The sequence below is a fragment of the Sebastes fasciatus genome, chromosome 20, assembly GCF_043250625.1.
Source record: "Sebastes fasciatus isolate fSebFas1 chromosome 20, fSebFas1.pri, whole genome shotgun sequence".
NCBI lineage: Eukaryota > Metazoa > Chordata > Actinopteri > Perciformes > Sebastidae > Sebastes > Sebastes fasciatus.
The window spans coordinates 16,746,221-16,767,026 of NC_133814.1; the positions used below are offsets into that span (position 1 = coordinate 16,746,221).

Genomic DNA, 20,806 nt, shown 5'->3' on the forward strand with positions numbered 1-20,806 from the left:
CATATTTAAATATAACCCTCACCTCCAATTTCTTTGTGCATTTCTCTCTCTGTGTGTCTCTGTGTGATTGTACAGGGATTAGAATGACCATGCTGCTGAGAAGGCTGACTCTGTGTTCAAGGATCCACCTGGATTACCAGAGACACGTCTGCCTGTTGCTCTGCAGACCACTGACACAAGGCAAGCCATGCTGCAGCAGAGACACACTGTGATTACACTTTATCCCCATGCAACCACTGTGTTTACATTATATGCAGTCTGTTCTCAGTCATCCAGCAGCATGGATTACAGAAAAGTAACTTGTTACACCAGATCTTTAGATTAAAAAGAGAGGATTGTGTTGTAATATAAAGGCTCTGTTGCTGAATCAATTTCTTCATTAGGTAATTGACAGAATATTTATTATTATTAAGTATTTTGAAGTCATTTTTCAAGCAAAAAATGCCAACATTTTCTAATTCTAGCTTCTCACGTTTGAGGATTTTCTGCATTTCTGTATTTTATGTGACAGTTGACTGATTTGTTTAGGGGTTTTGGAGTGCTGTTAGAGCAATTTTAAGCCACCTGCGATTGAAATATTTCACTATTTTATGACATTTTACAGACCCATATCAACAGATTAAACAATGTTAAAATAATTGTTATACAATATATAACTGCAGCCCTAAAATTAACAGTTTAGATCATTTATTAAGCCATTTATCAAGCAGAAATGCCAAATATTTACTTTCTTCTGTTTAATGTTACTGTAAATTAAAAAGAAAATGTGTTTTTGATTGTTGCTCTGACCAAACAAGCCATTTTGAGACATCATCCTGGGCTTTAGTGACCTGTGATGGGAAAATATTCACTATTTTCTGACATTTTATAGACCCATATCAACAGATTAATCAATAATAAAATAATTGTTAGCTGCAGCCTTAAATTAACAACAGTTTTGATAATTTATTTAGCCATTTATCAAGCAGAAATGCCAAACATTTACTTTCCTCTGTTTTATGTTACTGTAAAAAAAAAAAGAAAAAAGAAAAATGTATTGTTGCTCTGACAAAACAGGCAATTTTAAGACCTCTTCTTGGGCTTTAGTAACCTGTGACGGAAAATGTTCACTATTTTCTGACATATTATTGACCCATATCAACAGATTAAACAATGATAAAATAATTGTTGGCTGCAGCCCTAAAATTAACAACAGTTTATATAATTTATTAAGCCATTTATCAATCAGAAATGACATTTACTTTCCTCTGGTTTATGTTACTGTAAGTTTAAAAAAAAAAAAGGGGTTTTGATTGTTGCTCGGACAAAACAAGCAATTTGAAGAGGTCACCTCAGACTGTTAAATGTTTTTTGACATCATATAATCTACATGATTTACTGAAAAAATAGCAGAGATTAATCGATAATGTAAATAATTAGTTTCAGACTTAAAATGCTCTTTGAGTGTCTTTGTTAATAAGTTGTGTCCAAATCAACATATTCAATACAGTCAATCTGCAGGCAGATGTGGTGAATTTCAGAGCTGCACTTAATAAGCTGCTGTTGTAACATAATGTTCCAACTTTGACTGAGATATTGTGCCTGCAGGGAGTTTTCTGGCCTACTCTAATCTGAACAAGATGTACGGGCCTGTCTCTCTCTCTCTCTCTCTCTGTCTCTGTCTCTGTCTGTCTCTGACTCTGTCTCTGTCTCTCTCTGTCTCTGTCTCTTTCTATCTCTCTCTCTCTCATGCGCCTCATTGCTCCAGAGAGATGTGTAATGTCAGCAGCGCAGGCCTTTGTGCCCTGCTGATGTGGCAGTTTGAAGGCTGTGATTATCTGTTTCCCGGGTTACAGATGAACATAGGAGTGGGCTTTGCTCTGTTTGTTTCAGTCGTGTAATCAATGAAAACCAGCAAAACATGTTTGTTTGCAGTGTTTTGTGTGGAAAGGTTTACGCCAATATATTGATACAGCAGCAACATATACTTTTTTTTAACCCATTCATGCCCAAAGTCTATATTGAGTATGATAAGGAAAAATGACACAACATTTGTTGAGATTGGTCTAAAGTTTTAGATCACATGAAAAATCACACTTTTATAAATAATCAAGTTCAGGATTTTTAAAAACTAACATTGTGTTTTATCAAATGTGTTGACAATTGGATTTATTTTTAAATTTTATTTTACACTGTATATGTGTGCATATCTTTAATGTTCAACTTGTAATGAGTTCATAGATACCAAACCATACTTGATTGTGCTCCTTGTGGTTTCTGAGATACAGCCATCTTCTTATCATACAATATCTATTCTTTGGAGCATGGGACCACTGTTTTTTTAAAGTAAAATACAAAATACAATTAAATGCATAGGAAATAAACAGTAGTACCATGTGCCCAAAGACTATATATAGTATGATAAGAAAAACTCACTTTTCAACATCAATGACCGATTTTAAAAATGTCCTCAGATTTGTGCTAATGCAAGCTCAGAGAACACTTTCACAAAAGGAAATTCTCTTGCGGGCACAAATGGGCACAATTTTCAAACAGTTGAAAGTGCTGCCTACACCACTACATTGTTTTTTTTCTTTTAATTATTTTGCTTTCTGATTTCATTTTCAGTAGAAGTTTATTAAAAATGAATCTCCTAACAAAGTGTCATGGTAACGTTTGACAGAACCTTTAGCAAGTCTGCACAATAGTTTGCTTCTGATTTTTCTCCACAATGCCTGGTCTGTCTTTTTCTGTCATTTTATTGTTGCTCAAAGTTACTTCTCCTTGTGTTTTCCAATGAGTAACATTTCACCAGTAATGTAAAAATAACATCTTCTCCCTCCTATGCAGCTCCTCAGGGGAGAGCCCACGGCAGCTCCTTCGCACACCGCGGTGAACTGCGTCAGGCCAAGAGGATCGTAGTGAAGCTTGGCAGCGCTGTGGTCACCCGTGGCGATGAATGTGGCCTGGCTCTGGGGAGGCTGGCCTCCATTGTGGAGCAGGTGAGACGCCAAAAGAAACCAGCACAAACTGTACTTTAATGAAGTATAAAATAACTTCTAGGTCCTGTAGAAAATCATTGATGGGAAGGAAATCAGCAGGAAATAACACCATCTGTTTCAAGTTCTGTGATATGAAAACTATCACTGAGTGTTCATGATTGTTTTCCTCCTTCACTGCAGTTTATGTTAATCAGTAGACGAGCTCACAAACATATTAATCAACATAAATATACTTTTTTTCTGATTCTAACTCATTTTATTTTAATTATTTTGTTGTTGTTACATATTCAACTTTCCTTTCCTCCTCTTCTTTTCTTTTACTACCATCTACAGTATGAGATGTATTGGAGCACTGTAACCTTTCATTATTAGAAAGACGAGCAAAAACTTTTGAAAAAGAGATCTCAATCTCAACAAGACAATCTGAATAAATACAGTTTATATGAAGTGAAAATTCAGGACAGTTCAACCAAATTACAAAAAACATTTTCTTTCATTCATGTTGATAGTTTTAGTTCCCCAGGTATTGAGATATCTTTCCACAAGAGTACAATAGGTAAATTGACTTTTGTTGTCATTGAATAAAATAAAAATGTCCATGTTACTCCACCAAACATGCTGTGAACAGTTTTCAAAGGGATTGTTTCTGTGTTAGAAAGTAGTGTTTGTGGAAAAACAATTTAAGTATTGAATGTAACTTTTCTTGTTTTGAGCATTCACCTCATTGTGTGGGAGTAGAGGCAGAAATCTCAGGGATAAATATCTAAAAACATTTACAATTAAAACAAAAAATAACATCATGGTTAATTACCACAAGTGGTAAGTAAGAAAATATGTTTTAACCTAAAACCTTTAAAGTTGAATCCTCTGTGAGTCTGAACTGTGTGTCCAGCTGTGGTGTATGAGTCCTAATTGGGTGTGTGGTTGTCCAGGTGGCCATGTTGCAGAATCAAGGCAGGGAGATGATGATTGTCACCAGTGGAGCCGTGGCCTTCGGCAAGCAAAGATTAAGACATGAGATCCTGCTGTCCCAGAGCGTCCGACAGGCGCTGCACTCAGGACAAAATCAGCTCAAAGACATGGTGAGAAAAGGTGGAGGGATGTGTTGAGGCTTAAGGTGATGTTGAAGTGTAAAATCAACACTGAGTGCTGTTGCTGCTCTCTGTGGGTTGAAACTTTCAATCATGTAAATAGAGGTGACCTCAATGATTTGGCACTTGTAGTAAATCACATGAAAACAAACACCAGATGCTTTTTTTTTTCTTGAATATACAGTGAATGCACACAGTACTGGTATCGTCTAATATAATGCAATGCTGTACAATAGCCTGCAGTAAATACTACCTTTGTGTAGCTTAATGTGCTCAGTGTTTCTTGACTCTATCAGATTGGCATTGATCTTCCTCTGTGGTGAGTAGTTTTATGCTATGGTGCCATTGTATTGACTGACCTGCAATGTAAGGTGTTCTATTAATTTTGTCATTCGACCAAATATATCGTCCTTTTCACAGCAAATTTGTGTGTTAGATATTAATACCATCATATGACAGGCCAGCTTTTAGATTAGAAGAGTTGTTGTCTAACATATTTTGTTACACAGCTTTGTTGAATACTCGATTCTGATTGGTCAATTACGGCATTCTGTTATTTCATTATAGCAGATCGCTGCTATGAATAACGTACCATTGCTATGGACGCAGTTCTGATCTCAGTACACAGCAAGAGGACCATTTTTTTTAATTTATTTTTTAGCAGAAGCAATAAAATATTTTTAAAAGCAATAAAACATTTTTAAAAGCAATAAAACCGTTTTAAATCAATAAAATATTTTTTTAATCAATAAAATATTTTTTAAATCAATAAAATATTTTTTAAATATATATATTTTTTTAAATCAATAAAATTGTTTATGAATCTGTAAACGTTTTTAAATCACTAAACAAGTTTTAAATCACTAAAATAGATTTTTAAAACAATAAAATAGTGTTTAAATCAATACAATTTGTTTTGAATGTGCGTCAGGGTCCTGCTCACCCTATTGGGATTATTTTCCGCAATAATGACCGGCTCGCTCTACACTATCCCTTAAATAGAATCTTCTCACTGTGTTACATACAGTACTCCCTCACAGTTAGGGTATGTGGATACAATTTTTATTATTTTTGACACACCAGCTTACCTGAACCTAATAGAACACCTGTGCTGGCATGGTGTGGTTTGATTGAAGCGTGTTTCTGGTTGAAGCAATAATGTGTTTATCCAGAGAATCATTGTAACCAGATGTTTGTGTTGCAGTCTTTGCCGGTCCTGGAGGCCCGGGCCTGTGCTGCGGCTGGACAGAGTGGCCTGATGGCTCTGTATGAGGCCATGTTCACCCAATACAGCACTTGCACTGCACAGGTACTTCTATACTTCATAGGAAAATAATCACTTTGTAGTGCTCAATAAGCTTATGCATTATGCAGAGTGACATACTTTAATCCGTCTCTCTCACTCGCTGCTCTTTTGTTAACTCTGCCGTTAGGTCCTGGTGACAAATCTGGATTTCCACGACGACCAAAAGAGGCAGAATCTGAACAGCACGCTGCAGGAGCTGCTGCGTATGAACATCGTGCCCATCATCAACACCAACGACGCCGTGGTGCCCCCGCCGGAGCCCAACAGCGACCTGCAGGGGGTAAATGTGGGTACAGACGGCATGGGGGCGACGCTGGTAGTGGTGACGGTGGCAGCGGCGGTGGTGGTGGCAGCAGGGGTGCTGAAGTGGTTGGTAGAAACAGTGTTCATATAGTATGACAGTCACTGTTCATTAGCTACAGTATTTTCTTTCATCCACACACTCACGCTGAAACGCCTCTGCCACGCTGCCTCACCTCATCAGCTCTGCCCTCAACCGCTAAGGCATGTGCATGCCATGTAGGGAGGGGATGGATGGCGGTGCATGCCGTCACTGGTGCAGTCTGAAGGGGCCGGGACTAACTCCTGTAGGTAGACGCCTCCTTCACCTGTTCTCCTGCAGATATAACTCACACTAACAACTAACTAACACAACTTTTTCTTGGAGATAATTCCACCTTGCGTCCTCACCTCACCTCACTGTCAGTAAAATTTGCCCTGATGGTCCAGCAGAGTGACATACGTCTTTAGATATTTGTTTCTATTTATCGTCTTGCCTCTAGCCCTTAAGAAAAGGCCCAGATGGGCAAATGGCAGATGGCTGACTTTCTGTCTTCAGGAGCTTACATCAGCATATTTTTGTTTCTTTAGGTGATCAGCATTAAGGACAACGACAGTCTGGCGGCGCGGCTAGCTGTGGAGATGAAGGCTGACCTCCTCATCGCGCTGTCTGACGTGGAAGGTATGTGCGTTGCCACAACAACAGTCTGGGTCAGCGGTTAGGTAACAACACCATCTGTCTGCGCTCGTCACTGGGAAAAAAACCACTCCTCTCAGGGTCAACTGAGAGTCACATGAGAGAGACAAACACAGACCTTCTGCCTTCATGTTTGAAATTGATGCTGATGGGGTTGCCACAAGGTGTGTGTGTGTGCATGCGAGTGTGTCATGGCTGAGTGAGGGTCCAGTCAGCATCTATTCAGTAGATTTGGAAGGTTAAGAATCATTGGTTTTATCACATTTGTTTAGAATCAGTTTATTTATCTGCCAGTATGTGTTTTAGGGTTGTTGTTCATGCTGCATTGTGTGTTTTAGACCCATGTGTGAGCAAACAAGTTGTGTAAGAATTGCTGATTTCTTAGGACTGTATGACAGCCCTCCTGGAACAGATGACGCCAAGCTCATAGACATCTTCTACCCTGGAGACCAGCAGTCCATCACCTATGGTACCAAGTCCAGAGTTGGGATTGGAGGCATGGAGGCCAAGGTATGTTGAAGGTTCTCAATCACTGTTAAAAAACTCAAGTTCAAGTAAAAAACCTTTTTCTTGGTAGACATTCATTAGATGGGCAAAGTGCAAAGCTTCCTGTACTATGGGTTTTTATTCTACTTCAATTTTCTACTCATGTTTTAGAGGAAAAATATATTCCCAAACCTGTTAAACCCACATAGACCCATTATTTTTGTCTTTTTAGGGGGGGGACAGGGGGTCTTTATGGGGAGATAGCAGGTCAGCAGTAGATTTCACATAGAAGTGGTGTACATCATCTGAAAGCTGGGAAACTGAAGATTAATTTGAGATGCAGCTCAGCACTGTGTGTCAAGTTGTTCTTAGTTGGTCATAAATCTGTATATAAACATTGTGTTTTGGTAGCATTGTGTATAAGGGCTTAGAAGTATATTGTGGCCATTCCCATACTCAATTATGTCTCATAAGTTGTAGCAGCAATTTTTTGGGTCGATGCCATTTGTTACACAGATTTGGTGCTAAATTTAACAATTTTTCACCACTCAAATCTATAAAAATAATTAAAAATCCATCCAGAATACCACATTAAGACACCAAGACCCTGAGGAACACCATAGAATAACCCATGTTTGGCACCATGCCTTAGGTTTTCTAGTTTCATGCGATACTAGTATCTTCACTCCAGCTTTAAAACCGAGCCCATTACATACAGAGGTCCAAGTGAGAAATGTTAATATATTTTATTACACGGCTGTGTTGAATACTGAATTCTGATTGGTCAATCAAGGCAGTCTGTAATTTCTGTATAACAGACCGTTGCTATGGGCGCAATTCAGATGTCGGAATCTGACGGACTGTTTTTGTGTCAAAATGTTGATTTCTTCAGTAAGTAGCTGTGAAATAAGCGGGATAATGTACAGCTAGCGGGTCATTGTTGTGAAAGAAACCCCTTCAGGGCAACTTGTAATGGAGTATTTTCACATTGTCTCACTTCAACTAAAGTAAAGGGTCTGAGTACTTCTTCCACCGTTGCTTACAATTCCTAAATTGTCAGCTTTACTGTAGCTGTACCTTTTTTTTGACAGTTGCCTGTGTGTTGTTGTCTCAAAGTCAGACAACAAAAAAATTATAAAATGTTGTCTTGCTTCTTTAAAAAGGTAACATGGTTTTGAAAAGTAGAGACTTTAGAGAGACCTTTTTTTAAATGGTGTGTTTCTGCAGGTCAAGGCTGCCCTGTGGGCCCTGCAAGGTGGCACCTCGGTGGTCATTGCTAATGGCACCCACCCAAAAGTAACAGGTCATGTCATCACTGACATTGTGGAGGGCAAGAAGGTGGGGACCTTCTTCTCTGAGATCAAACCTGCTGGTGAGTTCACCTGGGCTGCATGCTTTCTCCCTCAACCTCTTCTCACTTTAGTATTACTGCAGCCATACTAAAGCTGCAATACACCTTACTAAAATCAACCCAGTTTAATACAACAATCCTTCAGGAAGATTTTTATTAAAACAGTTGAAAAGAGGTGTTGATTCAATGTTATGGTCATTTTGGAGGTTGTAGTTTGTGGTGCTGTTGAGTTATTTTGCATCATACTAAGAAGTGTTTCTAATATTTTGTCCACCATGTTTATATCACTTAAGGTAGACTAAATATTTAAAAAACACTTATCTATAACAGCTCCACAAATTACAGTCTCAAACTCATAAAGTTGAGTCAACACCTGTCTGTTTCTCAACAAAAACTGAACATTATAACCTGCATGATGGTTGGACTTATTGTCGGACTGTTGTATTAGACTACATGAGTGTTTAGCTAGGTGTACCTAATAAACTGGCAACTGAGTGTGCGTTAAGTGAAGTCTGTCCTCTCCCTGACCGTTCAACAGGACCAACTGTGGAGCATCAGACAGAAATGGCTCGTAACTCTGGAAGAACCCTGGCATCTCTGCTCCCAGACCAGGTGGCACATCGTTTTAAATATGAACTAAAATGTGTTCAGTTAACATCATTAGTTGTATTTAAGGATTTCAGTTTATTTGTAAAGTAATGTTAATAATTTAAAAGTATGGTCCTAAGATTACCTTTTTTTATCAGATACAGAGAAACACTGACCTCTTGTGGATAGATGTGCTCCATGCTCATCCTGCCTGTTATTGTGTTGACTGTGTTGTCAGAGGAGTGAGATCATCTGCAATCTAGCAGATCTGTTGACGGAAAAGAAGGAAGAGATTCTGGCTGCCAACCAGTTGGACATGGACCTGGCTGTGAATGCAGGTAACAGAGGCCCACATTGAGTCAGTTTGACAGCTTTAGAGAGGATGTAGTGTGTAGTGTAGTACCTGGCAAAGTTTACGGCACTGTTTTAAGTCCATATTTACTTGTTTAATGCAAACATTAAAAAAAAAAAAAATAATCTTTTGCAGAGGTGTTTTAGGTCCTTCTGGAAAAAAAATATTTCATGTATCCATGAACAGATTTTTAACAGCAGATTCATCAAGTGCACATGTGCCGACCGTGCATGCAGCCTGTTACAGTTGCTCGTGCTCGTTTTCTTATTTTCCCCCCCCTCCCCCCCCCCAACTTTTAGCTTTCTTCTTTATCTTATTTGTTCGATACAATTCTAATGTGTAATACTGTCATTAATTCTGCATTTATACTCGACATTTCAAGAAATATTCTTATTTAATTCTTATTTATACTTTATATCTAACACACTTAATAGATCCCACTTCTCAGCATTTCTTTTAATTTTTATTTTGTATTTACTTATTTACACTGGTTATACAGTATATTGTATGTGTTTGATGCACATATTAGTACATATTTCTTATTCTTGTTTTTATTATTTATTTATATTTCTACATTTATTGTGGCATTATGTACATAATTTATATGTTACATACTCCTTATTTCTATTTTTCTTATATTTCATTATGCTTTTATATAAGAGCTACTGTAACATCCCAATTTCCCCCGAAGGGATCAGTAAATATTTCTGATTCTTCTCTGGCAAGAGAAAAATAAATCTCATTGTCATTGCTTTCATAATATATTTCAACATAAACTTACCTAAGAGATAATTTTGTAAATATTTCCAAATGGGCAGTTCAAATATCTCTCCACTAGAGTGCGCCTCTGTCACTTTCTTTCTCTATGGTTTGCATCAGTTAATAAGATTTAAAGTGTAACCTTGCTCTCTCTCCTTTCTGCAGGCCATTTGCCAGCAGCCATGCTGAAGCGTCTGAGCTTGTCACCAGCCAAACTCAACAGCTTGGCCATAGGTCTGCGCCAGATCGCCGTGGCCGCCCAGGACAGTGTGGGTCGTGTGCTGCGCAGGACCAGGGTGGCTAACAACCTGGAGCTGGAGCAGATTACGGTGCCCATTGGAGTTCTTCTGGTCATCTTTGAGGCCCGACCTGACTGCCTGCCTCAGGTATCCAGGCACAGCTGCCGTAACAAAGACAGATCTGGCAAATCCATTTTTTTCTAGACTTTCTTGACATGACTGCTGTAATATCACAAACCCTGCATGTTTTTCTCCAGGTGTCAGCATTGGCCATCGCCAGCGGCAACGCCCTCCTGCTGAAGGGAGGCAAGGAGGCAGCCAACACCAACCGGGTCCTCCACCAGATCACCCAGGAAGCCCTTTCCATGCACGGAGTCACCGAGGCAGTGCAGCTGGTAAAATAGGTTTCCTATACATTTATTATAGCCAGTACAGCTTGTAGCTGCTGTGGTTGACAAAACCTGTATTTGTTACAAGGTGAGCACTCGTGAGGATGTGGAGGATCTGTGCCGACTGGACAAGATGATCGACTTGATCATCCCTCGAGGTTCGTCCCAGCTGGTGAGGAACATTCAGCGGGCGGCCAAGGGCATCCCGGTGCTCGGTCACAGCGAGGGAATCTGCCACGTCTACGTCGACGCAGAGGCCAGCGTTGACAAAGTCATCAAAATTGGTCAGCACATATAAATCTCCCTGCTGACTTGTACTTTAGAAGTTCATGTGTACATTTCTACCGTATTAGTAAATGAACACGACTCACACATTTACCAAATGTTAGTTAATTGTGGCTGTAGAACTGGCCATTTCTGCCAGACATGTATGTTGGCTTGTACTGTACTTAAAGGGATAGTTTGGGTGTTTTGAAGTGGGGTTGTATGAGGTACTTATTCATAGTCAATGTATTACTTACAGTAGATGATGGTCGGCACGCCCCCAGTTTGGAGAAGCAGATGGGGGTTACCACACGGAAGCAATGCAATGTACTGCTGTGGACGGGGCCGGCAGAAAAACATGTTTCAGCCACCTAGAAGAAAGGCTCACCTATAGCTGTATATAGCTTACACTTAAACTGACATAGACTTTTTTTAGGTGGGCCTTTCTTTTAGGTGGCTAAAATACATTTTGCTGCCAGCCCTGTCCACAGCAGTACATTGCTTTGCTCCTGTGCAAGCTCCTCCAAGCTGGTGGTGTTCCGACCGTCATCTACTGTAGGTGATACATTGACTATGGACAAATACTTCATACAAGCCTACTTCAAAACTCCTGAACTATCCCGTTAACCAGCTGCGAATACGGCAGTAATTGACTGATATTTTCCCGTTTCCAGTCAGAGACTCCAAGTGTGACTACCCAGCTGCATGTAATGCCATGGAGAGTCTGCTGATTCACAGGGACATCCTCAGGACCCCACTGTTTGACCAGATCATTGACATGCTGCGTACTGAACGGGTAAAGCTTTTTATATAAGATTCAGATTCTTAACTAGTCATCCAACATAAGATGAAACTTAATTTTAATATATATTTTCCTACAAGAGGACTTGTTATCTTACTTATCTTTCTTCTTTGTGGCGTCACTAGGTTAAGATTCATGCGGGCCCTCGGTTCGCCTCCTACCTGACATTCAGCCCATCGGAGGCAAAGTCCATGAGGACAGAGTACGGCGACCTGGAGTGCTGCATGGAGGTGGTGGACAGCATGGAGGAGGCTGTGGACCATATTCACAAGTACGGCAGCTCCCACACAGACGTTATCATCACAGAAAATGGTAGGTGAACCAATATGTTCTTGTTGTGTTTCTCTATCAATTTGGATTTTAAAAAATGGCAAAACAAATTGCATGACTCAAAAGAAGCAGTGTTGCATTATTTCTGGCAAATCTTCCCTCACCTTGCGCCGAGCCTCTTCATGTAGTTCTCCTTCTCACTCTCTCGATTCACCTTCCCCGTTCATCTCACTTTCTGCCACCGGGACTAATGAGCAGTGACACCTTGTTGTCAGGATGAGTGCACAGCCTCCCTGTGTGACTCCAATGTAGCGGCCAGAGCCCATTTAACATGTAGAGCAGATGCTAAAACACAGTTTAAAAGAGTCGTAACTTTGGGTCATGTAACAGTTTCAACACATTTCTGTCTTTCAAGTGAGCCATCACACCACGTCTTCCTAACTCATGTTGATTGAAACCATGCTGTGCAGTGTCCAGAGTATTTCCTGATGTTTAAAGGCTGTGGCCGTATTGCTTGCAGACAGTGTTGAACATATTTATGATGTGTTCATTTGTTGGGCAATTTTTGGGAATATCATGAAATCTTGACAGGAATTAAAGGTGTCACATAAATAGCAGCGACAGGCTGCAACAAAAGGAACCATTCTAACAAAAGAAAATCCTGTACATAATAAAAAAAATGCATTGAAAAACTTGAGGTGTAAATCCCTCATAATAGGTTGAAACACAAAAATGCAGAATATTTCACACTTTTCTTTAGGTGGTCAGAATAAAAGTGAGCGGCTGCGTTCCAAATCGCACACTTTTTCTTTTTACTTTTAGTTCGTACTGCAGCTGCCCTTACAAAGTACGTCCTGTTGCATGCCGTATGCATACAATTGTCTTCGTCATAACATTGCATCTTGAACTTTGACCCTCTTGCTTATATCTGTCGTCTTGTCATCTGTCGTTGCAACTTCCGTCAATGTGCTGTTTGTGCTGTCTCGTCCGCTCAGTCGATGTTGCGATGCATGCTGGCTTGCATACTGCAAAATGCGACCGCATGCAGTAGGGACATCCTGGTATTTCTTTCTGGCATACTAAACAATATGGAAGTATGGATATTTTGAACGCACCCAAAGTGTGCTGTTCACTCACATTTCTACATTGAGGATTAATCTCACCTGCAGTGAAAGGATGTGAGGCTGCCACCTGGTGACCACAGCAGGTACCTCAATGAATTATAATGCACTCAGTTGTTTGTCTGTGTCACCTAATGTCAAAGTAGAGATATTTATATAGAAATACACAATAGATACACTGGATAGAATAAGGAGATAGATGGATAGATAGAGACACACTGGATATGATAGATAGATAGATAGATAGATGGATATATAGATACATAGATAAGAAGATAGATAGATGGATAGATAAGAAGATAAGAGGAATTTTAAAGCCATATAGGAACTCAGGGATTTCTCCTGCTGACATTTGGACCTGTATAGACTTGTCCAAGATGATAGAAATGATATGTAGATTGTGTTTTTGGGGTGAAAGTCACAGTTCACATGATTTAAGAGTTTACAGCACTGGGTGTGTACTAAGGTAACATCGGCAGAGGTGTTTGTGATTGCAGTAGCAGCTATGAATGAACTGTAATTATCTTATGAGCTTTTCTTTAAGCTGTTGCTCTTATTCAGTACATAATTGCATTATTTCAACTCGACTTCTATGGCACAATAAATAGTTGTCGTTGTCACATACTTCATGTCGATGCTTGAAAGGGTGTTAGTTTAGAGATAAAAGGTTGTGAGCTAGTAACACCTATAAGCTGTCTTTCTCTTACAGAGGACACAGCGGAGCAGTTCCTGCAGCAGCTGGACAGCGCCTGCGTTTTCTGGAACGCAAGCACACGTTTCGCTGATGGCTACCGCTTTGGACTGGGTATGTGGGGGTCTTATCACCATATTGTTGCCTCCTTTTTTTTCCTGTGAAATCTTTTTCAGCAGCCTACATATTCTTACGTTTATTCATTTGTTATTCTCTCAAACTGCAGACTCTATCAACACATGGGACACGATGTTTACCGTTCTCACTATAGCTGTCTTTCTTCTTCTGTCTTTGTCTCTAGGAGCAGAGGTAGGCATCAGCACGGCTCGTATTCACGCCCGCGGCCCTGTCGGCCTGGAGGGGCTGCTCACCACCAAGTGGGTCCTGAGAGGTGACGGGCACACAGTGGCCGACTTCTCTGAGCAGGGTAGCATGGAGTACCTCCATGAAAACCTGCCTGTCGGGCAGCCTCTTCCTGGGCAGAGAGACAGCAACTAGACCAGAGACTTTCTCAACACTCACTTGGCCTTAACAATGGTTATTATGGTTTTGCATTGTCCACCAGCAGCAGCTCCCTCTGGGGTTTTACTGCTGATGTTACTGTTTTAAACCTCAGAAGCACACAGCATGGAGAGAGAAGCTTAACACACCAATGGTCCGTTTTATCAGCACAACCACAAAGTTGTTCAGACCGTTAATAAGAGTTTACAAATGTTTTAAATTCTACCTCAGCTTATGAGTCTTAAATGAGTTAAGTAAATCCACCTCGTAGGCTCCTGCAGGAGGCACTATGTAGCGATCACAACACAATACCTCCACAAAAATGCATTAATTGGAGAAACTGTGAGCAAGAAGGGAGTTAACTAAGATTACTTTCTTTAAGACAAAGTAAATACACAATATTTATCATACATGTATCAAAGGAAGTGCTTGAAATTAATACTATTTTTAATAACGCAATCTCAGGACGTGTTTTTGAAACTGACACTAATTCACAGAGACATTATTTCATGCATTTATATAGTGCCTTTCAAGAAAGCCAAGGACACTTTGCTTGGAGGTAGGAAGACGAGACAAAACAAAGCAACTAAACACAGGTACAGAAAAAAAATCATAAAATGTGTATGAGAGAGAAGAACGTCAAAATATTATTAATCATTAGTTTCAAGTGCTTTATTTTCATATGCACAATTACAGAGAAGCAGTCGTTGCCAATGAAACTCTTACATCTAAGAGTCTAAGAAAAACATGCGAGTCAAAATGAGAATCTAAGACATAAACAACATGTACTTACTTTTCCGATTTTATTGTGTAAAGCCTCCCAAACGTTAAGTATCTGGTCAAGGGTCACAACAGTTAGTAATTCTTTTTAGCCAATAAAAACACAGTATTATGATAATGTGTCTTTATCTAAATATATTTAATTTATTTGATTATTTTATATCTGTCTATTTTCACAAAAATAATCGAGTTCCTGCTATAATTGTACATATTTTATAACTGTAAGGCCCAATTTTCTTTTAGCTGATTGCATTGGTTCTTTAAGGTTCATACTGATAGCACTGTAAGCTTTCTTTGTTCATGTAACATCTGTTTTTCTCTTTTCTTGCTGTAATTCCAGGTGTTTTTCTGTATGTTTCTGAATAGATGAGTTGCTGGTATTTAGGTTTCAGACATGGAACTAATAATGCTCCAAGTTGGCATTTATAAGTAGAAATAATTGCTCAGTTTAACCTAATCCTGGTGTGTTACAGATTCAGATTTCCAGTATTAAAACTTAATTTACGTGAATTTATAGCATGGTGAACATTTATACAAAAGTATTTGCCCGTTTTGTTTTATAGCAGTGCAAGTTAGAATACTTGTATGCATCCATTTTATTTACCATTTTTTATTTATTTGATCATTGTTACAAGTTGTGCTCATTTTTCCATGCTTTGCTGCGTTCCTGCCTGTTCATTGTGGCGCCCAGAGCCTCTGTCAGAGCAGGAACAGTAATTGACAAGCTGCCTCCTTCAAGCTGGAGGGGAGAACGCGACTGCTTTTAAATTAAGCTCTGTAACATTCCAGCCTCTGAGCTCCTATCTGATGTCTTGCAACGCACACTTAAGGATTTGGTTTGGGTTGTATAATAGCAGTATTGTAGAATAAAAAAAAACAGGTTGAAAAAGAATATTTGGATATTTTTTCTTACTTTCTTTGATTTTTTTTTTTTTGCTCAGTTGAATTGTTGAGGATTTTTTTTTACACGTATGTTCATCTCTGTCCTGGCACTAGTCTTTCTACTTTCACAAAGAACACAAATTAATGGGGGGAAAAAAGTCGTGCTGATCTGAAAAACAGATGTCTAAAAAGGGCCTTTTTAAAGTTGCCCATGGGGGAATTCGCATTGCTGGAAGTGGGGCAAAGAAGATGGAAGACAATACTATAGAGGTTTAATTATCCAGCCATCAGAAATGAAAAGAGGGAGAAGGAGAACTGAGACTAATAATGGAATCACAGGCTTGTGTTCTGGGTTTCTCCGTTTCTTTCGTTTTCTCTCTCTCTCTCTTCCAGCATCTAAAGAATTCATTCTCTAAAACGCACTACTTACCCTTCAATCAGCCTCCCATCACCAAGTCCAAAGGGTTCAGAGATGAAGAGGGAGACAAAACTCGGATCTCACTCTTTTGTCCTTTTTATGTGTGAAGCGATTGAAAATATCATCTAAATGACTTGAGGTAGAGAAGGAACAATCCAGGGACATTGAGTATTGCCTGTTTGATGCTCAGTGTTTTATAGAACTGTATTTTACAATATTACATCAAAGTTGTTTGCTACAGTAACGGTACCTATTGTGTATACCCAGATGCTTTATTAACACCAGTTTTCTACTTTAAGTATTAACAGGACACTGAGGAGTGTTTTGTTGTGATATGGAGGGCTTCCATTTTCAGGTTGCTGACAGAAATTCTCTGTTTTACTTTAAAGTCTTTAAGGTGGATTTTCTATTGAAGTGGATAGGGCTGCCCCCTCTTCGTCGATTCTTTAGTCGATCAGTCGTTTTTTATGCCTTTTTCATGCTGAATTATTTATTTCTAAGAAACTTATGAGCATCTCTGGTAAACAAGATTTAAAGTGCTTTTGTGTGAATCTTCGCGGAGAAATTCAGTCGATTAAATTAACTAATCGATTAATCGACAAAATCGTATGCGTGTTAGTCGACTAAGAATTTCTTTGGTCGAGGGTAGGGTTGGGTAATCTGACGATGTTTATCGTCAAAACGATATAAAAATGTATCGCATATATTTTTCTATCTCGCTGTAATCCTGATATAAGCTTGGCCTATATTTATTTATTTTTTCTCCATAATTTCACTTTAAAACTGTCCTGTTCATTTTACACCCTTTGCACTTCCAAATGAGGAACAAAATGAGGAAAATATTCAATGCTTTTCATTCGTCAAGTTTTTAATTCGCACAAAAATAGGCTTTACCATGTGGATATTTCGTATAGACTATTTATTTATTGAATTACCAGAAAACATGCCATATCGTGATATATATATCATTATCGAGATATGAAATTACCTTATCGTGTTAGATGATTTTAGCCACATTACCCAGCCTTAGTCGTGGACAGTCCAAGAAATAATCATATATTGGCAATAAACTGCGATCCTCTATATCTTACTGTCAAAATTCCCAGCTAAATTGTTCCCAGAGTGTCTCATGCTCCATGTTTGAATCCAAGTCAACAACTTTTTATTCTATATAGTCATGCTGTTTTTGGTCACCCCATTTCTGTCCTCTGCTGATGTACCAACTTTTTGGCTCTAAGGACAGATTTCAATGATATTATAAGCAGAAAATGCAGTAGAACTAGTAGATTTTGCAATATGGCTGTATTGAATATTTAAACAAGCCTGAGTTTTCAGGTTATTTGCCTTTACTGTTCTTTTTATGTGAAGCTTTCATGGTTTTATAACCATAAACTTTAAACACAAATGGCTTGTTTTCTGTAGTTCTGTGTAAGTTTTAAGTACTTACTTCCTGAACATGGTTAATATTTGAAGACACTGCCCCTTCATGACCTTAGATTAACTTCCATTTATGGCTGAGAGATCTGGCAGCCTGTAACTTTCCTCTCATCTCTTATCTGGCATTGCCCCCAGACCCCAGCTGATCAGATCCCATGTTGCACCCTGTTGATGTTGTGTTGTCTGCTGGGTATTGTTGTCCACGGATATAAAAAAGGATGATGAGGGCAAATCACTGGACTTGTACAGCAAAGCCGACAATCCTTTAATTGGACATTACTCAAGGCCAAAACTCGTATTTCTTGTTGTGCTTGATCTTAAGAGACACTCAAATGCACTTCCCACTGGGCTTAAATTTTTTTTTGAATCAATAATTAATGGTCAAAGTTATTTATTCATGTGTATCTTTGCCAATTACGCAGCGTCTAATTAACAATTTCAATAATTGATATTTATTTCTGAAAGGGTTCAGTATCTTTGGCTGATGAAAAATGCATGAGCAGGGATGTGGATTGGGTTTTGTTTTTTGTTCTGAGAGAGCTTGATGCTCGGGGCTAATACCAGACCACTTTGACTCCAACTCTTTGAGTTGGCACTGGCCCTGTGATGTGGATCTAATATGGGCATCTTTCATGGACCCAACGCGCTTACTCTGTACCATGTGATCTCATAAAGACTCCTACATGCTCATCCTCAGATACCCCTTTTTTTTGTCTTTAATATCAAACTTCAAAGAATAAGCTTCTGTTTCCTTGATAATTTTTCTTTGTGTAAGTGAAATGACGATATCACGGCAAACTGTAGAAACTCTCGGTCTTGGTCTAGGACCTCGGTGGGTACACTTCGATCTAACTCTGTGGCCCGATGAAACTAAGTTCAATCACAATACTAAAGAGAAAACTATTCCTCAGATTTATGAAAAGCCATATCCCCCTGATCTTTTTATAGTGACAGCTGTAGTAGTCAATAGAAAAATGAACAAAGGCTCCCTTTAGTTGACTTTCATCAAGTTTTCTTTTATTGTGATTCCAGTAGGACAGGAGGTTGGGGACCGGCGAGGCAAACCATTTTGCTCTGGGACAAACCAAAGCAAAAAAAGATCATCACTATTTATTGAGTATTGCTTGAGCACTGAGTTGGGGAGGAACTTTACCCAACAATGCAAAGCAACCCAACAAAACCAGAACCCCAAACATCATACGCACAAAAACCCTCCATCATAAATTTCAGGTTTTTGACACCACAGTGTTGAGACTATGAAACACTGAAACACTGAAACAGTGCTGGAATTAGGGGGAACAAGAGGGTGGGATGTTTAACAGTGGGGCTCAACAAGGGTAAAATAAAAAAGCTGGGAATCAGTTGAGCTCTTGAGTGATGCGTCTCAGAGAGCCGATGGTGGGGCTTTTGCTTCCCCACTCGCTGTGCCTCCTGTACTCTCCAGGACGCAAGAAGTACTGGCGTCCCCTGTAATGGGGGTGTTCATGCAGTATCCAGTAGCCCTCCATGACATTGACGGAGGAGATGTCACGGGTGTGGAAACGCTCGTTCAGATCGGGGCAGTCGTCACTTAGCTCCAGATTCTGGCCTGCAAAGTCAGACCGCTCAAAGATCTTCATCCTGTAGTTCCCAGTATACTATAGGGAAGAAATGATGAGTGTCATTTAACATAACTTTATATTACCACAGTAGAATAGTTGACGTATATTGATAGACAAACTTTTTTTTATAGGTCAAGCTAAAAAGAGATGCTTTAAAATAGTCACAGGTACTGGCACAGAGTGGTGTAAACAGTAGACTAGGCTTGAGAACTAAATGATCCTGAACTGGCACTGACACAGAAAACCTTTTAGTAGTGAGAACATTGGTGCAAACGGGGTAGGGCATCAGTTAAAACTCACAGGTGGCACCATACGGCAGGAGCGGATGCAGTCATTGAAGCCCGCCCAGCGTTGGTAGTCGGGGTACTCGCCCTTGTTCAGCATGTACTGGTAGCCGCCGTAGTTGGGCTTCTCGTAGGCCACCCAACAACCGCCATCCACCTTTATCGAGTTGCAGCGGCTGAAGTGGTTTTGCATCTCAGGACAGTCACTACTGCACTCATAGTGACGACCCTGGAAGTTCCTGTCTTCGTAGAAGATAACCTGCAAGCGATGGATCAGGCGGATGTTATCACCACAAAGACAACTATTACACGCCTTATATGCAGGACTAGTTATCTGTCCTCCAGCCCTTCAGACTTTTAAACAATATTTGGTATTCTGAGCCAGGTTTGCAAGTTGGCTTTATCCAACAAAGTTCTTGTAGAGAATAACTGCAAGTGAAGAATTTTGGAATAGATAAGCTTAAGGGAAAAAATGTCCCGAATGATGTACCAGAAGTTTAATAAAATACAGAATAGCATGTGGTATGTTTTAATGAAGAGAAAAAAGTCTTGGGCTATTTTTCTTTTTCTTTGTTTTTTACAGGAATTAAGACCCCAAGCTCAGTTGAAAAATTACAATGTTTTACTATCCTCAACAGAAGACAAAGACATGCTTTAAGTATAACTAAGTCTTATTTAGAAGCCTTTAGTTTGCATGTTATTTATTGATTTTACTGCGATTCTTTGCATTTCTAGCATTTTATTACGTCCCTGTATTTGTTATGAAAATATTGTAAACAATCCTTTAAAACTACTGACCATTACACTTCTACCTGCCAAAGGTCTTTAGCATTTTGAGTGCATTCTTTCATTTACCCTTTAGATGCAAATGATCAACCTACTATACATCAAACATTTCAATTGCTTTTACTATATAGATTTCAAACTGCACGCTTACCTTGCCCATTGTGACCGTGTAAAGTTCAGTCCAGACCAGATGTCAGGCCGTACCGGACCTCTTTATAGACCCCGCTGGGATCAGGGCTTTGCAAATGTGAAACAAAGCTTTGTCGTGTCAGCACTGTAGGCTGTATAGACTGCAGAGCACTATAGGGCCGGTGAGCTGCAGCAGCCGCTTTGTCTCTGTCAAAGCTCTTGTCTGTCTATGGAAAAATACTGTACAACTGCACTTTTCTCAAAAGGGCGACAATAAGAGTTGCAACATCTGCCTTTATTGGCTTGAATGCCAGAAACCTAC

At 39.5% G+C, this 20,806-nt stretch overlaps 2 protein-coding genes across 5 annotated transcripts in view; one reads left to right on the top strand and one right to left on the bottom strand.

Annotated features, from left to right (window-relative positions):
• Nucleotides 1-2,823: 2,823 nt before the first annotated feature.
• aldh18a1 (aldehyde dehydrogenase 18 family, member A1) overlaps nucleotides 2,824-20,806 on the top strand; it is a 68,515-nt gene continuing 50,532 nt past the window's right edge. The window contains exons 1-16 of one of the 3 annotated variants that reach the window (XM_074619596.1): nucleotides 2,824-2,981; nucleotides 3,914-4,063; nucleotides 5,277-5,381; nucleotides 5,506-5,664; nucleotides 6,249-6,339; nucleotides 6,740-6,864; nucleotides 8,068-8,212; nucleotides 8,730-8,803; nucleotides 9,018-9,117; nucleotides 10,056-10,276; nucleotides 10,387-10,524; nucleotides 10,607-10,802; nucleotides 11,457-11,578; nucleotides 11,710-11,896; nucleotides 13,685-13,780; nucleotides 13,968-15,839. In XM_074619596.1, coding sequence (XP_074475697.1) covers nucleotides 3,920-4,063; nucleotides 5,277-5,381; nucleotides 5,506-5,664; nucleotides 6,249-6,339; nucleotides 6,740-6,864; nucleotides 8,068-8,212; nucleotides 8,730-8,803; nucleotides 9,018-9,117; nucleotides 10,056-10,276; nucleotides 10,387-10,524; nucleotides 10,607-10,802; nucleotides 11,457-11,578; nucleotides 11,710-11,896; nucleotides 13,685-13,780; nucleotides 13,968-14,164 — 2,100 coding nt within the window. In that variant the 5' untranslated portion in view covers nucleotides 2,824-2,981; nucleotides 3,914-3,919 and the 3' untranslated portion in view covers nucleotides 14,165-15,839. Of the gene's footprint in view, nucleotides 2,982-3,913; nucleotides 4,064-5,276; nucleotides 5,382-5,505; nucleotides 5,665-6,248; nucleotides 6,340-6,739; nucleotides 6,865-8,067; nucleotides 8,213-8,729; nucleotides 8,804-9,017; nucleotides 9,118-10,055; nucleotides 10,277-10,386; nucleotides 10,525-10,606; nucleotides 10,803-11,456; nucleotides 11,579-11,709; nucleotides 11,897-13,684; nucleotides 13,781-13,967; nucleotides 15,840-20,806 lie in introns of those variants that run through there. The other 2 variants (XM_074619598.1, XM_074619599.1) reach the window with 2 other exon arrangements.
• On the bottom strand, nucleotides 18,675-20,663 carry crygmx (crystallin, gamma MX). Of its 2 annotated transcripts, none has more exons than XM_074619602.1 (3): nucleotides 20,507-20,663; nucleotides 19,586-19,828; nucleotides 18,675-19,321 (listed from the first exon to the last, which is right to left on the bottom strand). In XM_074619602.1, the coding sequence occupies exons 1-3, from the start codon at nucleotides 20,513-20,515 to the stop codon at nucleotides 19,043-19,045; spliced, it is 531 nt and encodes a 176-aa protein (XP_074475703.1). In that variant the 5' UTR covers nucleotides 20,516-20,663; the 3' UTR covers nucleotides 18,675-19,042. The 2 variants fall into 2 exon arrangements, with proteins under 2 accessions (XP_074475703.1, XP_074475704.1); XM_074619603.1 differs by lacking the exon at nucleotides 20,507-20,663 and adding an exon at nucleotides 20,368-20,388.